Source organism: Podarcis filfolensis (assembly GCF_964270895.1).
Source record: "Podarcis filfolensis genome assembly, chromosome: 7".
NCBI lineage: Eukaryota > Metazoa > Chordata > Lepidosauria > Squamata > Lacertidae > Podarcis > Podarcis filfolensis.
The window spans coordinates 63,553,037-63,567,972 of NC_139603.1; the positions used below are offsets into that span (position 1 = coordinate 63,553,037).

At 39.4% G+C, this 14,936-nt stretch overlaps 1 protein-coding gene across 4 annotated transcripts in view; it reads left to right on the forward strand.

Annotated features, from left to right (window-relative positions):
• The window catches only part of WWP1 (WW domain containing E3 ubiquitin protein ligase 1), a 45,473-nt gene extending 32,596 nt beyond the window's left edge, over nt 1-12,877 (forward strand). For all 4 annotated transcript variants that reach the window (XM_083623244.1, XM_083623246.1, XM_083623245.1 and 1 more), the window contains exons 14-24: nt 48-120; nt 215-286; nt 1,276-1,364; nt 4,009-4,168; nt 6,779-6,912; nt 7,005-7,145; nt 7,896-8,016; nt 9,160-9,264; nt 10,040-10,136; nt 10,304-10,376; nt 11,251-12,877. In XM_083623244.1, coding sequence (XP_083479370.1) covers nt 48-120; nt 215-286; nt 1,276-1,364; nt 4,009-4,168; nt 6,779-6,912; nt 7,005-7,145; nt 7,896-8,016; nt 9,160-9,264; nt 10,040-10,136; nt 10,304-10,376; nt 11,251-11,350 — 1,165 coding nt within the window. In that variant the 3' untranslated portion in view covers nt 11,351-12,877. The remainder of the gene's footprint in view (nt 1-47; nt 121-214; nt 287-1,275; nt 1,365-4,008; nt 4,169-6,778; nt 6,913-7,004; nt 7,146-7,895; nt 8,017-9,159; nt 9,265-10,039; nt 10,137-10,303; nt 10,377-11,250) is intronic.
• The last annotated feature ends 2,059 nt before the right edge of the window (nt 12,878-14,936 follow it).

Sequence of the window (14,936 nt, forward strand, 5' to 3'; positions counted from 1 at the left end):
AAAATCTTAATTTTCTGCTTAGTAAATTTAGCTATATTTCCTTACAGAAATAAAGGACCACAAATTGCTTATGAACGCAGCTTTAGGTGGAAGCTAGCTCATTTCCGCTACTTGTGTCAGGTAATGCTGATCAAATGATAGTTTAAACTTCAATTTGCATTTTGTATTTTTTAAATTTGCATATTTTATTTCATGATTTACTGTCTGTTTGTAGTCAAATGCTCTTCCAAGCCACGTGAAGATCAATGTATCCAGACAAACATTGTTTGAAGATTCCTTCCAACAGGTAAGACAATGTTTACATTATCAAACCTGGTAACTAAAGTAAAAATAGCTAGATTCTTTCCTAACAAATCTTCACTTACCTAGTGTCTAGTAGGAAATAATTTGTGTAATTAGTCTGTATAGGACTGAGTCAACATGTGGGAGGGCTTTTCATTTCAAGGAAAGGATGTTCTGGGGCTACATAAACTGAGGGAAAATATTTGCCTGTCTGTCATGTGGAGGTGGGAGGAAGGAATGATTTCCACATTGTCTAGGCAGTGTTATATTTTGAGAAAATGTGGAGCATTACTCAGTTACCTGAAAGGGATAAAAACAAACCCATCTTCATAACCAAGTGTGTGGAGCATTACCCGGTTACCTTGGTAATAAAGATGTTTCCTCCCACTTCACGAATGCAGTGCTGCCCCATTTTCCTTCAGAGATGATCCTATATAGCCATCATTGACTAATTCACCATTTCATGGACTGCATGATCCATAACTGGCTGGGACCATGTACAGTGGTACCTCGAGTTACAAACGCCTCAGGTTATAAACACTTCAAGTTACAAACTCCGCTAACCTGAAAGAGTTACCTTGAGTTGAGAACTTTGCCCCAGGATGAGGATGGAAATTGTGTGCCGGCGGTGCAGCGGCAGCAAGAGGCCCCATTAGCAAAAGCACACCTCTAGTTAAGAACAGTTTCAGGTTAAGAACGGACCTCCGGAATGAATTAAGTTCGTAACTAGAGGTACCACTGTAGAGAAGAAAGTGACATCTGAAAAACTGTAGAGAGGGAATGAAGTATCTGCATATTAAAAGAGGCAGAAAAAAGATACTTGGGAGAGTTAAACACCGCTTAAATTTTTAATGGATAAATTAGTTTAATTCTATATAAAACCACACCAAATTGTATCAAAATTCATGTGTAATATATTCTATGAAGTTGTTTACTATTTTGCCTTGTATTGTTCAACATTACTTTCATTTGCATTCACCAATTTGTATGCAGATCATGGCTTTAAAACCCTATGACTTGCGAAGACGATTGTACGTTATATTCAGAGGAGAAGAAGGATTGGATTATGGTGGCTTAGCTAGGTAAATTATTAAGAATTTCTCTTGAATTTTTTCTTGTATGTATTTATTGACTAGAAACCTACCTTGCTCCATAACTTTATGGGGTATCTGGAGGTGGGTTAATGAAGTTGCCTGCATGATACAAAACTAAACTAGAGACTGTGCTGGTAAGTAAAGGTAAAGGAACCCCTGACCATTAGGTCCAGTCGTGACCAACTTTGGGTTGCGGCGCTCATCTCGCTTTATTGGCCAAGGGAGCCGGCGTACAGCTTCCGGGTCATGTGGCCAGCAGGACTAAGCCACTTCTGGCGAACCAGAGCAGCGCACGGAAACACCGTTTACCTTCCCGCCGGAGTGGTACCTATTTATCTACTTGCACTTTGACGTGCTTTCGAACTGCTAGGTTGGCAGGAGCAGGGACCGAGCAACGGGAGCTCACCCAGTCACGGGGATTCGAACCGTCGACCTTCTGATCAGCAAGTCCTAGGCTCTGTGGTTTAACCCACAGCGCCACCCGCGCCCCTCTCTTCTATCTCATACATTCAATTAAAATCAATTTCCCCACTTCAAGAGTGTACTGCATGCTCACAGCAGAGATTCCCCTTTGCACACAAAAAATGCACAGACCTCATTTGGACACAACAATAAAACATGGCTTATTGTCATGGGAATGGGCCCAAAGGAGCCTTGGACTCTCACACTCTTCCTGTCAGCACAGCTGGGAGAAGCATGGAAGTGACTGATGCTGCTTCAGACTAATGGCAGTCACAGTTAACTAAAACAATTCAATTTCAAGCCATAATTTATGAATCTTATTTACCAAAGTTAAGATTAATCACAATTTAGGGTATAGTGCACAGATACAATCTACCGTATTTTTCGTCCCATAGGACGCTCCGTCCCATAGGACGCACCTAGTTTTTTGGGGGGGAAATAAAGGAAAAAATTTTCCCCTTATTTCCCCCCCAAAACCAGGTCGGGGAACAGCGGGATGGCGGCACTGCGCCTCCCCGCTGTCCCCCGAGCTTGTGGGGCTGGCCGATGTCTGCCCGAAGCGCGGGGTGCGCTGCTTCAGCGCGCCCCGCGCTCTGTGCAGCAGGCTGCTATCCGCAGTGCGGGGAGCCCTGCGGGAACTCCCGCAGGGCTCCCCAGGCTGCAGATGTCTGCCCAGCGCGAGGGGCGCTCTGCTTCAGGGCGCCCCTCGCGCCGGGTGGCAGGGTGCTATCCGCAGCGTGGGGAGCCCTGAGGAAACTCCCGCAGGGCTCCCCACGTTGCAGATGTCTGCCCAGTGCGCGGGGCGCTCTGCTTCAGGGCGCCCCGCGCGCCGGGCTGCAGGCTGCTATCCGCAGCGTGGGGAGCCCTGCGGGAACTCCCGCGGGCTCCCCAGGCTTGCTGATAGCTTCCTGAAGCCTGGAGAGCAAGAGGGGTCGGTGCGCACCGACCCCTCTCGCTCTCCAAGCTTCAGCGAAAGCCTGTATTCGCCCCATAGGACGCACACAGATTTCCCCTTCATTTTTGGAGGGGAAAAGGTGCGTCCTATAGGGCGAAAAATACGGTACTTGCAAGCTCCAACATATATATATATATAGAGACAGAGAGAGAGAGAGATGCTGAAAGTCTCGGAAGCTGCCCAATTGCCCAGTTAAGAGTCTTTTCCCATGGTATATGCCTCCTACCTTTGCAGAGGAAAAGCCCCTTGCTATTCCATAAAACTGCTCTGAATAAACCTAGTATGCATGCAGTTTTACTTCACTGCTGAGGACTGAGCTTCAAGAAAATATTTGCCACTGAGAAGATTTCAAAAAGGAGACTTGAACTCATTGTATTTCCTCTCATCCTAAACCTAGAAAGCCCTTTGCTGCCAAAGATTATGAGAGGAGAGACTTGTTTGGGGAAAGCTCAAAGTTGTTTTGGTCACAGAAAAAGGAATGCTGAACCATCTCAATTTCCCCAATCGTTTGCTCCCAGCATGTTCATTACATTTTAAATGTCAAGCCTCTCCACTTTCCCCTATGATTTTTTTCCAGACCACACTTAAAACCTCGATAAGCAAGCATATTCTCATAAGAAAACTGTTAAAGCGGGTGGCGCTGTGGGTTAAACCACAGAGGTCAGGGGTCCCTTTACCTTTACCTATGAGACAAAAAGTTGTTGAACTCAGAAATATATAAAGAATCAGAATTCGGAAATTCTGACAACAGCCAATGGATGATAACTCCAGATTATAAAGACTTCCTAGAAAAAAGGATAAAAACTGTTATTGGGTGATTTGCCATTTTCTATATGGGGGGGATCAGATTAAGGTTGCAAATATTGAAACGTTGGGCCACATTTCAGGGCTTTTCGCTTGTGTGTATTATATAATACTGCCAAATCAAATATTCATGTAATACTAGACAGTTGAATGCCAGGTTGGGAAAGAAATGTAAGAAGTACTTTGAAAGCTCTTCCTGCAGGCCTTCACCCAGCAATGGGAAACCACTTTTTTCAGTTTAAAGCCATATTGTCTGTTCAGCTGGGTGATTGCCTGCAGTAAATTGTTTCAAAGCATTCTTCATTACCTTTGACATAAGGCTGTATCTTATATATTTAATGTCAATTTTTATGAATGCTTGGAGACACCAGTGTTAGATTTTTGTGTTTTATTTATTGTAAATTTTTGTAGAGAATGGTTCTTCTTGCTTTCCCATGAAGTGCTGAACCCTATGTACTGTCTATTTGAATATGCTGGAAAAAGCAACTACTGCCTACAGATAAATCCAGCATCAACAATAAATCCAGATCATCTTTCATATTTCTGTTTCATTGGACGGTTTATTGCCATGGTGAGTTTGATCATTTTTTGTTTCAAGCTGTATGTTTTTCTTTCTGGAGTGTTTCGTATTTGAGTACACATGGCTGTCTGTCATACTTGGATTTCATTCACCAGCAATTCAATCAAGTATTTCTCTGAATGGTTATAACAAGCATGTGAAGAAGAGATTGGTACATTTTCTATCATTGTCCTAGACTCTAGGACCCAGAGGTTGAGTTCGTTTGTTTTTTAAAATATGTTTTGCTTATTTCAAAAAAGGTATATACCTCTTGATTGTAAAAAAAATCTCAGTGGTTTACAAAAATAAAAAAATTAAAATACTACCACTAAAAATGATTAACAACAGTTTAAAACGTTCAGAAAATTAAAATCCGCAATAAACTAAAAGCATAATTAAAACACCCATGAACATTCTAGGTATCAGGATCGACTTTTCTAAACAAAAATGTTTTTAGCGCCGAAAAAAAGCACAGTGAAGGTGCCTGCCTGATATCAACAGGCAGGGAGCTACAAAGTGTTGGTGCTGCCACACTAAAATATTGATTTCTTACAAATGTGGAATGGGTATTACGTGGCATGTGTAACAGTAGTTCCGCAGGTTGAAGCAGTCAAGTAAGCGTTTATGGCGTAAGGTGATCTCACAGCAAACTGGTTCCAGACCTTTGGAACAAAGGCTTTTTAGAGAAGTTAAAGAACCACATACATTGCTCTGGGCATGATTCATTATAATTTAATATTGATAAAGACCCAGCATTATACTAGATGCAGTGGTGCATTTGAATTTAAGAGGTACTCGCCAAAGTGAGTGAAGGGATAATGGAAAGACAAAGGAGATTCAATGAAAGTGAAAAGCAGTGCATATTGTATTTTTTTTGGCAGAAGAGACCAAATATTTTTACTGAGGCTTCTAAATTAAATTCTAAATTAATTGTAATTACCTAGCAATGAAATATTGGGGTCAGAACTGAAAATTTGCTGAAAATATCAGCCCAGTATGCCACATCAGCAAAACAGGAATTCATAGTGCATTCCTATTCCTGTCTCCTCAGATAAGTATATGTAGGATTGCAGCTTCAGTATAAGGAGGTTCAGTCATACCTTGGTTGACTAACGCCTTGTGATTCAAATGTTTTGGCTCCCGAACACCGCAAACCTGGAAGTGGGTGTTCCAGTTTGCGAACGTTCTTTGGAACCCAAACGCCCGGTGCGGCTTCCGATTGGCTGCAGGAGCTTCCTGCAGCCAATTGGAAGCTGCGCCTTGGTTTCTGAACGTTTTGGAAGTCGAGGTACCACTGTATAAGGGAAAGGCTGAAAATTAAAGAGTAAGTATGTTGCAGTTATGCAGCTCTGTAGTGCCCCCATATTAATAAAACCACTCTGAGTGCCTGATGTCAGAGTCACTCACAATTAACATGTGTTTAACTTAAGCAATCTCAAATTTATGCATTTGGAAGACTGGCCAGTTGAAATCACACAAATTAAATGCATGGAAGGCGGCGAGCTTAAAAGCTCTTTTTGTGCAGGGTTTTCCTGGCATGGAAATAACTTTTAAACTCTCCGCCTTGCTTACCAGGCTCTGGGAGGCTCTCATGAGATCTCAGATGGGTCCAGCAGAGCCTAGTAAGCAAGTCTGAAAGCTTAAAAGCTCTCTGTCGCCTTGTTGCAAGAAGTTGTTTTGACTATTTCAGCTTTACTTGCTATCCCCAGAACGTAACTCCCACATAAGATGCAAGTGATCTGTACAGAAAATGGAAATAAAGGAACCAGAGGGATTGAACAAGTTCCTTAAATGCTTAAGGAATTGGACATTTAGCTTAGGAACATGGGGCAAATCCCATAGAGTAGGGGCGAATAACCTGTGTTTAGCATCTATTGTCTTTGGCCATGTGAGGGCTTATGGGAATTATGAGTCCAACAATATCAAGAAGGCCAGAGTTTCCCTACTCCTACTACATTTTTACATACTTAGGAGTAATATGCAAATTTAAAAAAGCAAATTCATAATTGCACTATGGAAATGAGAAATCACACAATACTGTATAGAAAATGTGTTTTGTAGCATTCCTTTGTTCTAATCTACTTGAAAGATTTGACTAGGAAACAATGTTTGATAATTTCTCTGAAGCTTCTTGGGACAATCTGAAAGCCCCCTGGTGGCAACATGTTGAATCTGCATTATGTAATCTTTCTCTGCATTTGGCAGCTAATCACATTTATGTTCCTATGCACATTCTTATAACAGAACTCTTTCATTTTAAAAGTTATCACCGTATTTATTTTTCATCTCATTCATTCTCTTCAGGTTAGACACCTCAATGTACTGTATATCCTTAATTGGCCAAACTTTATACTATACTGAGCAGTAGACTCATCTAAATAATTCATGTAATGAGCATCTGGCTGCAAGACTTTGATGTGCTCTGCTAGTTTAGTCTGCATTTGAAGGGATATTACTCTGATAATGAGAATCATGTTATCTTCTGGTTTATTGATTTAGAGTGTTTATTTCATTGGTATTAGTTTCCCCTAAGATTACTATTTTCTATAAACAGTCACCACTTTTCAGAGTGATGCACCTGAAGCTGAAATACTGAATTGTTGTTACTTAAATCCTTAACAGGCATTGTTTCATGGCAAATTCATTGATACTGGGTTTTCCCTGCCATTCTACAAGCGCATGTTAAATAAGAAACTCACAATAAAGGATTTGGAATCTATTGATACTGAATTTTATAATTCCTTAATTTGGATAAGGTTTGTAAATCTTTTCAGAAGTTCACTATTTTTTCTGTCATATTAGTAAAGTGATTATATTTCATTTATCTTTGGTTAATTTTCCTCTTTAGGGACAACAACATTGAAGAGTGCAACTTAGAAATGTACTTCTGTGTTGACATGGAGCTTCTAGGAAAAGTTACCTCGCATGAGCTGAAATTAGGAGGCTCAAACTTACTTGTAACCGAAGAGAACAAAGAAGAATACATTGGGTATGGTGCGCATATATATATATATATATATCTTGTAACTTTTTCATCACTATCAATGCAGAAATTCACATTCTGTTAGCAGGGGGAAGCTCTTCCCTCCACAACCTTCTGGGCACGGGGGTGGGAGGGACGTCTGCAGGGTTGGAATACTCTGTCAAGCAGAATGGGATGAGGTGTGGGGCCCAGGAGAAATTGCCCAAAGTTTGACAGCAATATATCTGAGCAGAGCAAGTAAACAAATACATGCTACTATAAACAAATACATGCTACTATAAAAGTACACTAAAGATTTCGGCAGAGTTTTTCATAACTTTGTGCCAAGAATATACATACATATGTGTGTGCATAAACACATACCTGCATGTATACATAAATAAATGTGTTTCATTTGTGTGTGTGTGTATGTGTAGAGAGAGAGAGAGAGAGAGAGAGAGAGAGGAGGGGAGATCTTGTATTAGATAAGCTTGCTTTTGAGATGGCTTAATGTGCATTTTCTCACAGAGCTTTCATAGTGAGAGTCTAGCCCATAAACTTCCAATAATACATACAAAAATTTTGGATAGACATCCATCTAGGAGTAAAGTATTGGTAAGAGGATATATGAGACTGTTCTAGTTACAATGCTAAAATAAATAAATCTGGAGTTTCTGGAGCTTATACAAATGTGGAATTAGTGTAGCAGAGTATAATGTTTGCAGCTTGTTTTTAAATAAAGGATTCCACTTTTAGAACTCTAAACTTCTGTTTCAGCCTAATGGCAGAGTGGCGGTTTTCACGAGGAGTACAAGAACAAACCAAAGCTTTCCTTGATGGGTTTAATGAAGTTGTTCCCCTTCAGTGGCTGCAGTATTTTGACGAAAAAGAGTTGGAGGTAATTTTGATTCAAATTTATTTATTTATTAACAAGAAATTTGTGGTGCAGTGGTTTAACTGGGCAAGAATCTTTGATACTAACATAATAAGAGGAAAAATAGTACGAGCAAATTGTTATGTCAGTGTTTGACTAAGGCACAAATAAATAGGCAGGCCTCAAAGTGCTGTGAACATTAGAAAACGTTTAGCTTTCATATTCAGTATGTTCACATAATTAAAGAAGAAACATAATTAAAACAAAATAATAAAAAATAATTCAGATGAGGAAAACATAGAGAAATATATAGATTTAATTACAGGTATGTCAGGTATTAGGGACGCAGGTGACGCTGTGTTCTAAACCACAGAGCCTAGGGCTTCTGATCAAAAGGTCGGTGGTTTGAATCCCCTCGATGGGGTGAGCTCCCGTTGCTCGGGTCCCTGCTCCTGCCCACCTAGCAGTTCGAAAGCACGTCAAAGTACAAGTAGATAAATAGGTACCGCTCCGGCGGGAAGGTAAACGGCGTTTCCGTGTGCTGCTCTGGTTCGCCAGAAGTGGCTTAGTCATGCTGGCGGCTAGTAAAGCGAAATGAGTGCCGCAACCCCAGAGTCGTCCACAACTGGACCCAATGGTCAGGGGTACCTTTACCTTTACATCAGGTATTGCTCTTTGAAATGTACATATGGTTGTACATTCTCTTACATTTTGTGACACCAGTACATCTCAGAGTTGCTCCATTTTTCAGTAAGCAGGTTATACAGTTTCTGCCTTCCTTCACTCATATAATGTCCCTTATTGACCATATGGACTGTCTCCCTGATTCTTGCTATGGAATCTTCTAATGTGGGAGTAGCAAACACACACACATACACACACACACACACAGAGAGAGAGAGAGAGAGAGAGAGAGAGAGCGCATATTGCTGTGCAGCTAGCTCTTAACCAGTTCCTTAACAACTAATAAGACCAATTATTTTAATATATCCTTAAAAATATGATGCCTGTATTTGTTAGCGAATCATATTTTGTTGAAAGCTTCATCTCACTTTTCCAGAATCTTTATTTGGGGCAAGACAAGAAAATATCAAGCATGTCAGTATCTGCTGTTGTGCTTCAGGGTCTTAAGCTGCTACAGTGCTAAATCATGTGGTCTTTTTACAGGTCATGCTTTGTGGCATGCAAGAAGTTGATTTGGCAGACTGGCAAAGGAACACTGTTTATCGTCATTATACAAGAAACAGCAAGCAAATAATGTGGTTCTGGCAGGTATAATATATTCTTGTTGAAAAAGTCAGCAGATGTGAAATTATTACACGTTGGTACGGTTTTTATTTTAGAAATAAAGCCAAAGTTTCTTCCTGGGCTTCTGTGTAACTCCCTCCTGGAAATTAGTACAGTGGTACCTTGGTTTGCAACTGCTTTGGATTGCAACCATTTTGGATTAAAACCACGTGAAACCCGGAAGTGTGTGTCCCTTTTTTTGGATTACAACCCATTTTTGGGGGGAGGCCCCATTGGTGAAAGCGCGCCTTGGGTTACAACCTGTTTTGGTTTACAACTGGACCTCCGGAACGGATTATGGTTGTAAACCAAGGTACCACTATATATGGCCTTAGCATTACAACCTGGCTTAATTAGCTTTTAGCATTTTCTGGATCTAGGCAGTAGAAGTGTCTGGTACGCAGTTTTAACTCCCCAAGCCTTGATTATATTCTAACACTTATTGGATCCATGAATTTAGAGAGGTCTAGCACCCCTGAGCTCATAACACTAATTATATAAACACATATTTAATGTATTTATTCTTATTTGTTTTGGGGTGTTTCATGGGAAGCAGTTCAGAAATGAAATGAAATTAGGAAACCAGTTTTAAAATGTAATGCAAAGCTCTAAAACTATAGGAGTTTGCTTGGTTTAGGAAAGTTGGGATCAAAGGGAAATGTAATTTTTAATAGGAATTACTTCTGATAGACAAGCACAAAGCTAGCTCTTAACCAACTGACATTTCAAAGTAATAAAATAAACTTTAAATTTCTGTTAGTTTATAAAAGAAGCTGACAATGAAGTTCGCATGCGACTGATGCAGTTTGTCACTGGTACTTGCCGATTACCACTGGGCGGATTTGCTGAGCTCATGGGTAAGAAAACGTAATATACTGCAAAGTGTGTGTAATACACAGTAACATTCCCTGGTCCTTTTAACCTACATTTCCTCCCAATTATTGAAATATGGTATCATTAATATCTACCCTGCTGTTAACAAAAATATCATTTTAACCTTTAATTTTATTTTTTTATTACTCAGGAAGTAACGGTCCTCAGAAATTCTGCATTGAAAAAGTTGGCAAGGAAACCTGGCTACCAAGAAGTCACACATGGTGAGTTGTTGTAAAAGAGAGTTCCTTGTTATCTTACATTTTGTTCTATAATATGGTTCTTTAACATCAGCCATTCTTCGCAGGGGTTTCTTACCTTTTGGGGCTCAGGGACACATTGGGAATTTTCAAAGTGCTGTGGGCACCATCTTTTGCTTCTTTCCCCTATTCTACAGATCACACTCCCTACCCCAACAGATAGCAGTAAGCGAGTGTGCACACACACATTCTCTACTTTTCCATAGGGTCTCAGTGAAAATTGGACCCAGTAGAGTTAAAAAGAGTTGTCTTTCATTTGCATAATTTTCACATGCAAAAAACCTACCATCAGATTGAAATTTACATTGAGTAGATTGCATAATAAAAATCACAGATTATTATTATTATTAATTAGATTTTTATACAGCCCTTTATCAAAAGTTCTCAGGGCAGTTCACAAGATAAAAGCACAAATAAATAAATAGATCCAATGGTTATAAGCACCAACGCACAGATAACAAAGATAATAATAAAACCGCCAACATATGACAACAAATATGTAAATATTTGAGGATATTTGTATCCTCTCTTATGTTTCCCTTTTTGGCCAAGGACAGTCAACCAGATGTTTCCATCTTTTGTTCATTTCTTACACTGCAAAACTCAAGGGCAATATCAGCCTATGGACAATCAATCTGAATCTGTAAACTTGACTATGTATTTTAATCTAAGGAGACATATCAAAAATGGTCTGCAAACTGGCTATTTATTTTCAGCTTAACATGGGTATTTATGAAAAAATTACTTGCTTATAATCAAACAGCTGTGATTGATATGGTCCTGTGAAAGATGTTTTAAATGGGATGTAGCGTCTGATTCCCACCCTCTTCTCTCCTAGTTTTAATCGTTTGGATTTACCGCCTTATAAAAGCTATGAACAGCTAAAAGAGAAGCTGCTTTTTGCAATTGAAGAGACAGAAGGATTTGGACAAGAATAAAAAACAAGTTCAAGGCAAAGTGAAGTTTTGTTTTAGCAGGCTGGAGCAACAAAATTGCACAGTTAGTGGTATATAAGCTGTTTCTTCTGTACAGTGATTTTTCTGGAACTCTAAAAAATGTTCTCCGTTCTTCCACAAAGATATGCAAAACAGTTTTACCTTCTCTACTTTATTTATTTTCCCCTCAAAGACTGGCCAGAATAAAATTGAACATGAAAGACTTTATTTAAAAAAATGTGTATATAAATACACACTAATGAGCTCTAGTTTTATAGAGCTGTAAACTTATTAAACATCACAGCCATTCAGAAGAGTCAGGAGTATCTTTCTTGGTTTTGTTCAGAAAATGTGCAGACTGCTCTGTATTCTTCTCACTTATGCAACATCTCTAAGGGTTATTTCTATTGCATGGCTGTTTTAAAGGTGTTAAAAGGCTTAGGCCAAACACATCCTCACTATGTAGAAAAATGCTGCTGGCTTTTTGAAATGATAGAATGTGATATTCTGTCAGCTGAATTAAAAAATAATAATTGTAATAGCTGATAACCCAACTTCTGTGTAGCCGAGGTCATAAAGCCTTTATTACTTGCACAAGAGTAATGTACAATAAGATGAATGTGATTGTTAAGACATTGGTGCCACTGTTCTGACTTTTACTGTAGGAGCTGAACAGACTATTATAACTCATTGAGCAGCATTGAAAATTGTTTACATATTACCTTGGGTTATTTCCAAGAGAACAGTAGGTAATCTTCAAGGAAAAAATAAAAAGATTCCTACACATTCTGTCCCAGTCTGGTATCTTACAGGCTTTTAAAAAAAGATATTAGTGATATGTTTCAATTTCATTTGATAAACTAATTAATTTAGGAGGATATGAAAAAGTAATGTGAATTGTTCTCATTTTTTTAAATCTGGATCTAGAAAATCCAAATGGAAGTAATTACATATGCTTTGCACAACTGAACTAATTTTCTATTAGTCTTCAATACTCTCATCCCTTCAAGAAAAAAAATTCCAGATGTTCCTAATTAAGCAACTCTAAATTTTGTTTTTATATAGGCCAAGGCTTATTTGTCATAAGTGCACAATGTATATAAAAAAATTAAATTGTGTTTGCAGTATTGAGGGGCATTTGCTAAACTGCAAATATGTGTAATAAATTCTACAACTTACTGATGTGAATTATTAAATGCTACTTTTAGCAAATTGTGCTTCCTTATTAGAGTAACATTTTAAATTGCCATTTGTATCATGCTTTCAATATTCACTGTAAATTCCATTAAATTTAACTTATACAGTTTTGTACACACATGAAACAGATTTCCTAGAATTAACATTTCTGTAACATATCAAACTGCAAAAAAAAACTGTAAATGCAGTACGACTCTGCTATATTTGCTCTCATTTTCTCAATATAGCAGTTTAATTCTGCCAAAATCTTATTTTTCTACATATTGTTACACTTTATTATTCATGGATATTAACCTGTGAATGCTTGATAAAAGCACTGCATTGATTAACAGACCTCCTGTCTATCTTGTGTTAGTTACCCTACACACATATATGTATGATTACACCAAAATATCATCTTGATTTTTCTGCTCTGATTGGAACCTTAGTCTCTTAGGTTGCCCTACCACCATTCATATGAGCAACTTAAAAAAAAAAGTTGCTAAGATAATGCAGAAAACTAATGAAGTTTGACTTCTCCAAAGGGCAACCTCCCCCCCCCCCGCCAGTGAGAACTGCTCCTATTGCTAGAGGGAGGGGGAGGCTTTGCCTAAGGCTACTTAGTACAGTGGTACCTCGGGTTAAGTACTTAATTCATTTCGGAGGTCCGTTCTTAACCTGAAACTGTTCTTAACCTGAAATACCACTTTAGCTAATGGGGCCTCCTGCTGCTGCCGTGCCGCCGGAGCACGATTTCTGTTCTCATCCTGAAGCAAAGTTCTTAACCTGAAGCACTATTTCTGGGTTAGCGGAGTCTGTAACCTGAAGCGTATGTAACCCGAGGTACCACTGTAGAGATAAAATCCTCTCTCCCTGCTGCTTAATCTTAGGATTCAGCGCTTACACTTTTTAAACTGCTGGTCCGTTTTGATTTGGCTTATTTGAAGAAACACATTCACAAAGGCCCAGCTACAGCCCATATAAGGATGGGTCATAGCATTAGACGTTTGCCTGTTTCAGAAAAATGTAGTGAGGTCTAAGTCCTGTTCAAAGCAGTGGAATTTCTCCTGCTTTAGATAGGACTCGCATAGCATTGATTAGTCGTATTTCACTAAAACAGGGCAGGTATGCTTATTCTCAAGCTTTAAGGAAAATCTTTCAACAGCAATCAGTGTGAGGATTCACCCCCCAGCATAGGGAAGTAGTAATTTTCTTCTCGAGTCTCAGATGACAAGCAGATAACAATCTAGATTTGCCAGTTTTAAGATGACTGAACTTCATTTTCCTGTACCCATGGTGGGTCATGTATGTATGAACAGACTTCACTAATGTGTTGCAATGAGAGAATCAAAGTTGGTGGGGGTCTGTACATAATTTTGCCTAACCTGCTATTTGACAACAAACCTAGAGATAGACCATGTTCCTTTGAAAATGTTCAAAGGTTGGACACGAGCTCCCTCCAGTGTTTAAAGGTGGGATTGCAGCTGATTTGATCACATCCAACCAGGCCCTACTCCTGCCTTCATGCTGCTCAGCTTTGTGTTACTGTGTTATTCATTTGTCTTGGTTCTTGATATGTTCTTTATCAGCATATGGGGGGGATTTTTGCTAGTTTGCATGATTTTTGTGTATGCTGGGCAACTTGCTTTGTTTTCTAGTTAGATTCTCTCCAGTACTCTTTTTTCTAGACTGTTTCACCCTTTCACTTTTGTTTTTTAAGATCCTAGAGCCCATTTTTCCTTTAGATTTTTTTGGCATTCCCAATTGTCCAACCTCTGCTTTGAAGACCTCCAATGAGTGACAGCCCACCACCTGTAGAGATCCTTTGTTCCATTGTCCAACTGCTTGTACCTCCCAAGCGGTTTCTCCTAATCTAGTCCACAATAACTTATATGATTAGCTCTACACTTGTGGTTAGGTAGTAAAGCACAAGCTTTTGCCATCTTCCATGTGAGATGGCTTCAGGTATTTCAAGAGTACTATTATGTGCTATACCACCCTCTCCAGGCTAAACACACATTCCCTTCAGCTTCAAAGGACTTTTCCTCCATACTTTTTGTCCTTGCTGAAACCTGTTCCTATTTGTCTATAGCCTTCTTAAAATGTGGTGCCCAGAACTGAACATGCAAGACAAGGTCGGACTATTTTACTTCCTTGTTCAAATACATCCGGGAAGGGGAAACTGTGGCCTCTAGATGGTTTGATTCCAAATTTTGTCAGCCTCGGCGAGTATAGCCACAAGTAAGGGAGATGTTGTAGCTACTTACTTCAGGCACAGGACTACTTAGGAAGATTTAGGGGGGTGGGGTGGGGAAATTGTGATCAGGCCAGGCTTCCTTGTTACACATACAGCACTGATTTCTATGGCAGCAATCCTTGCCGTTTCCCTGCAACAATTAAAATAGGTAGAGCT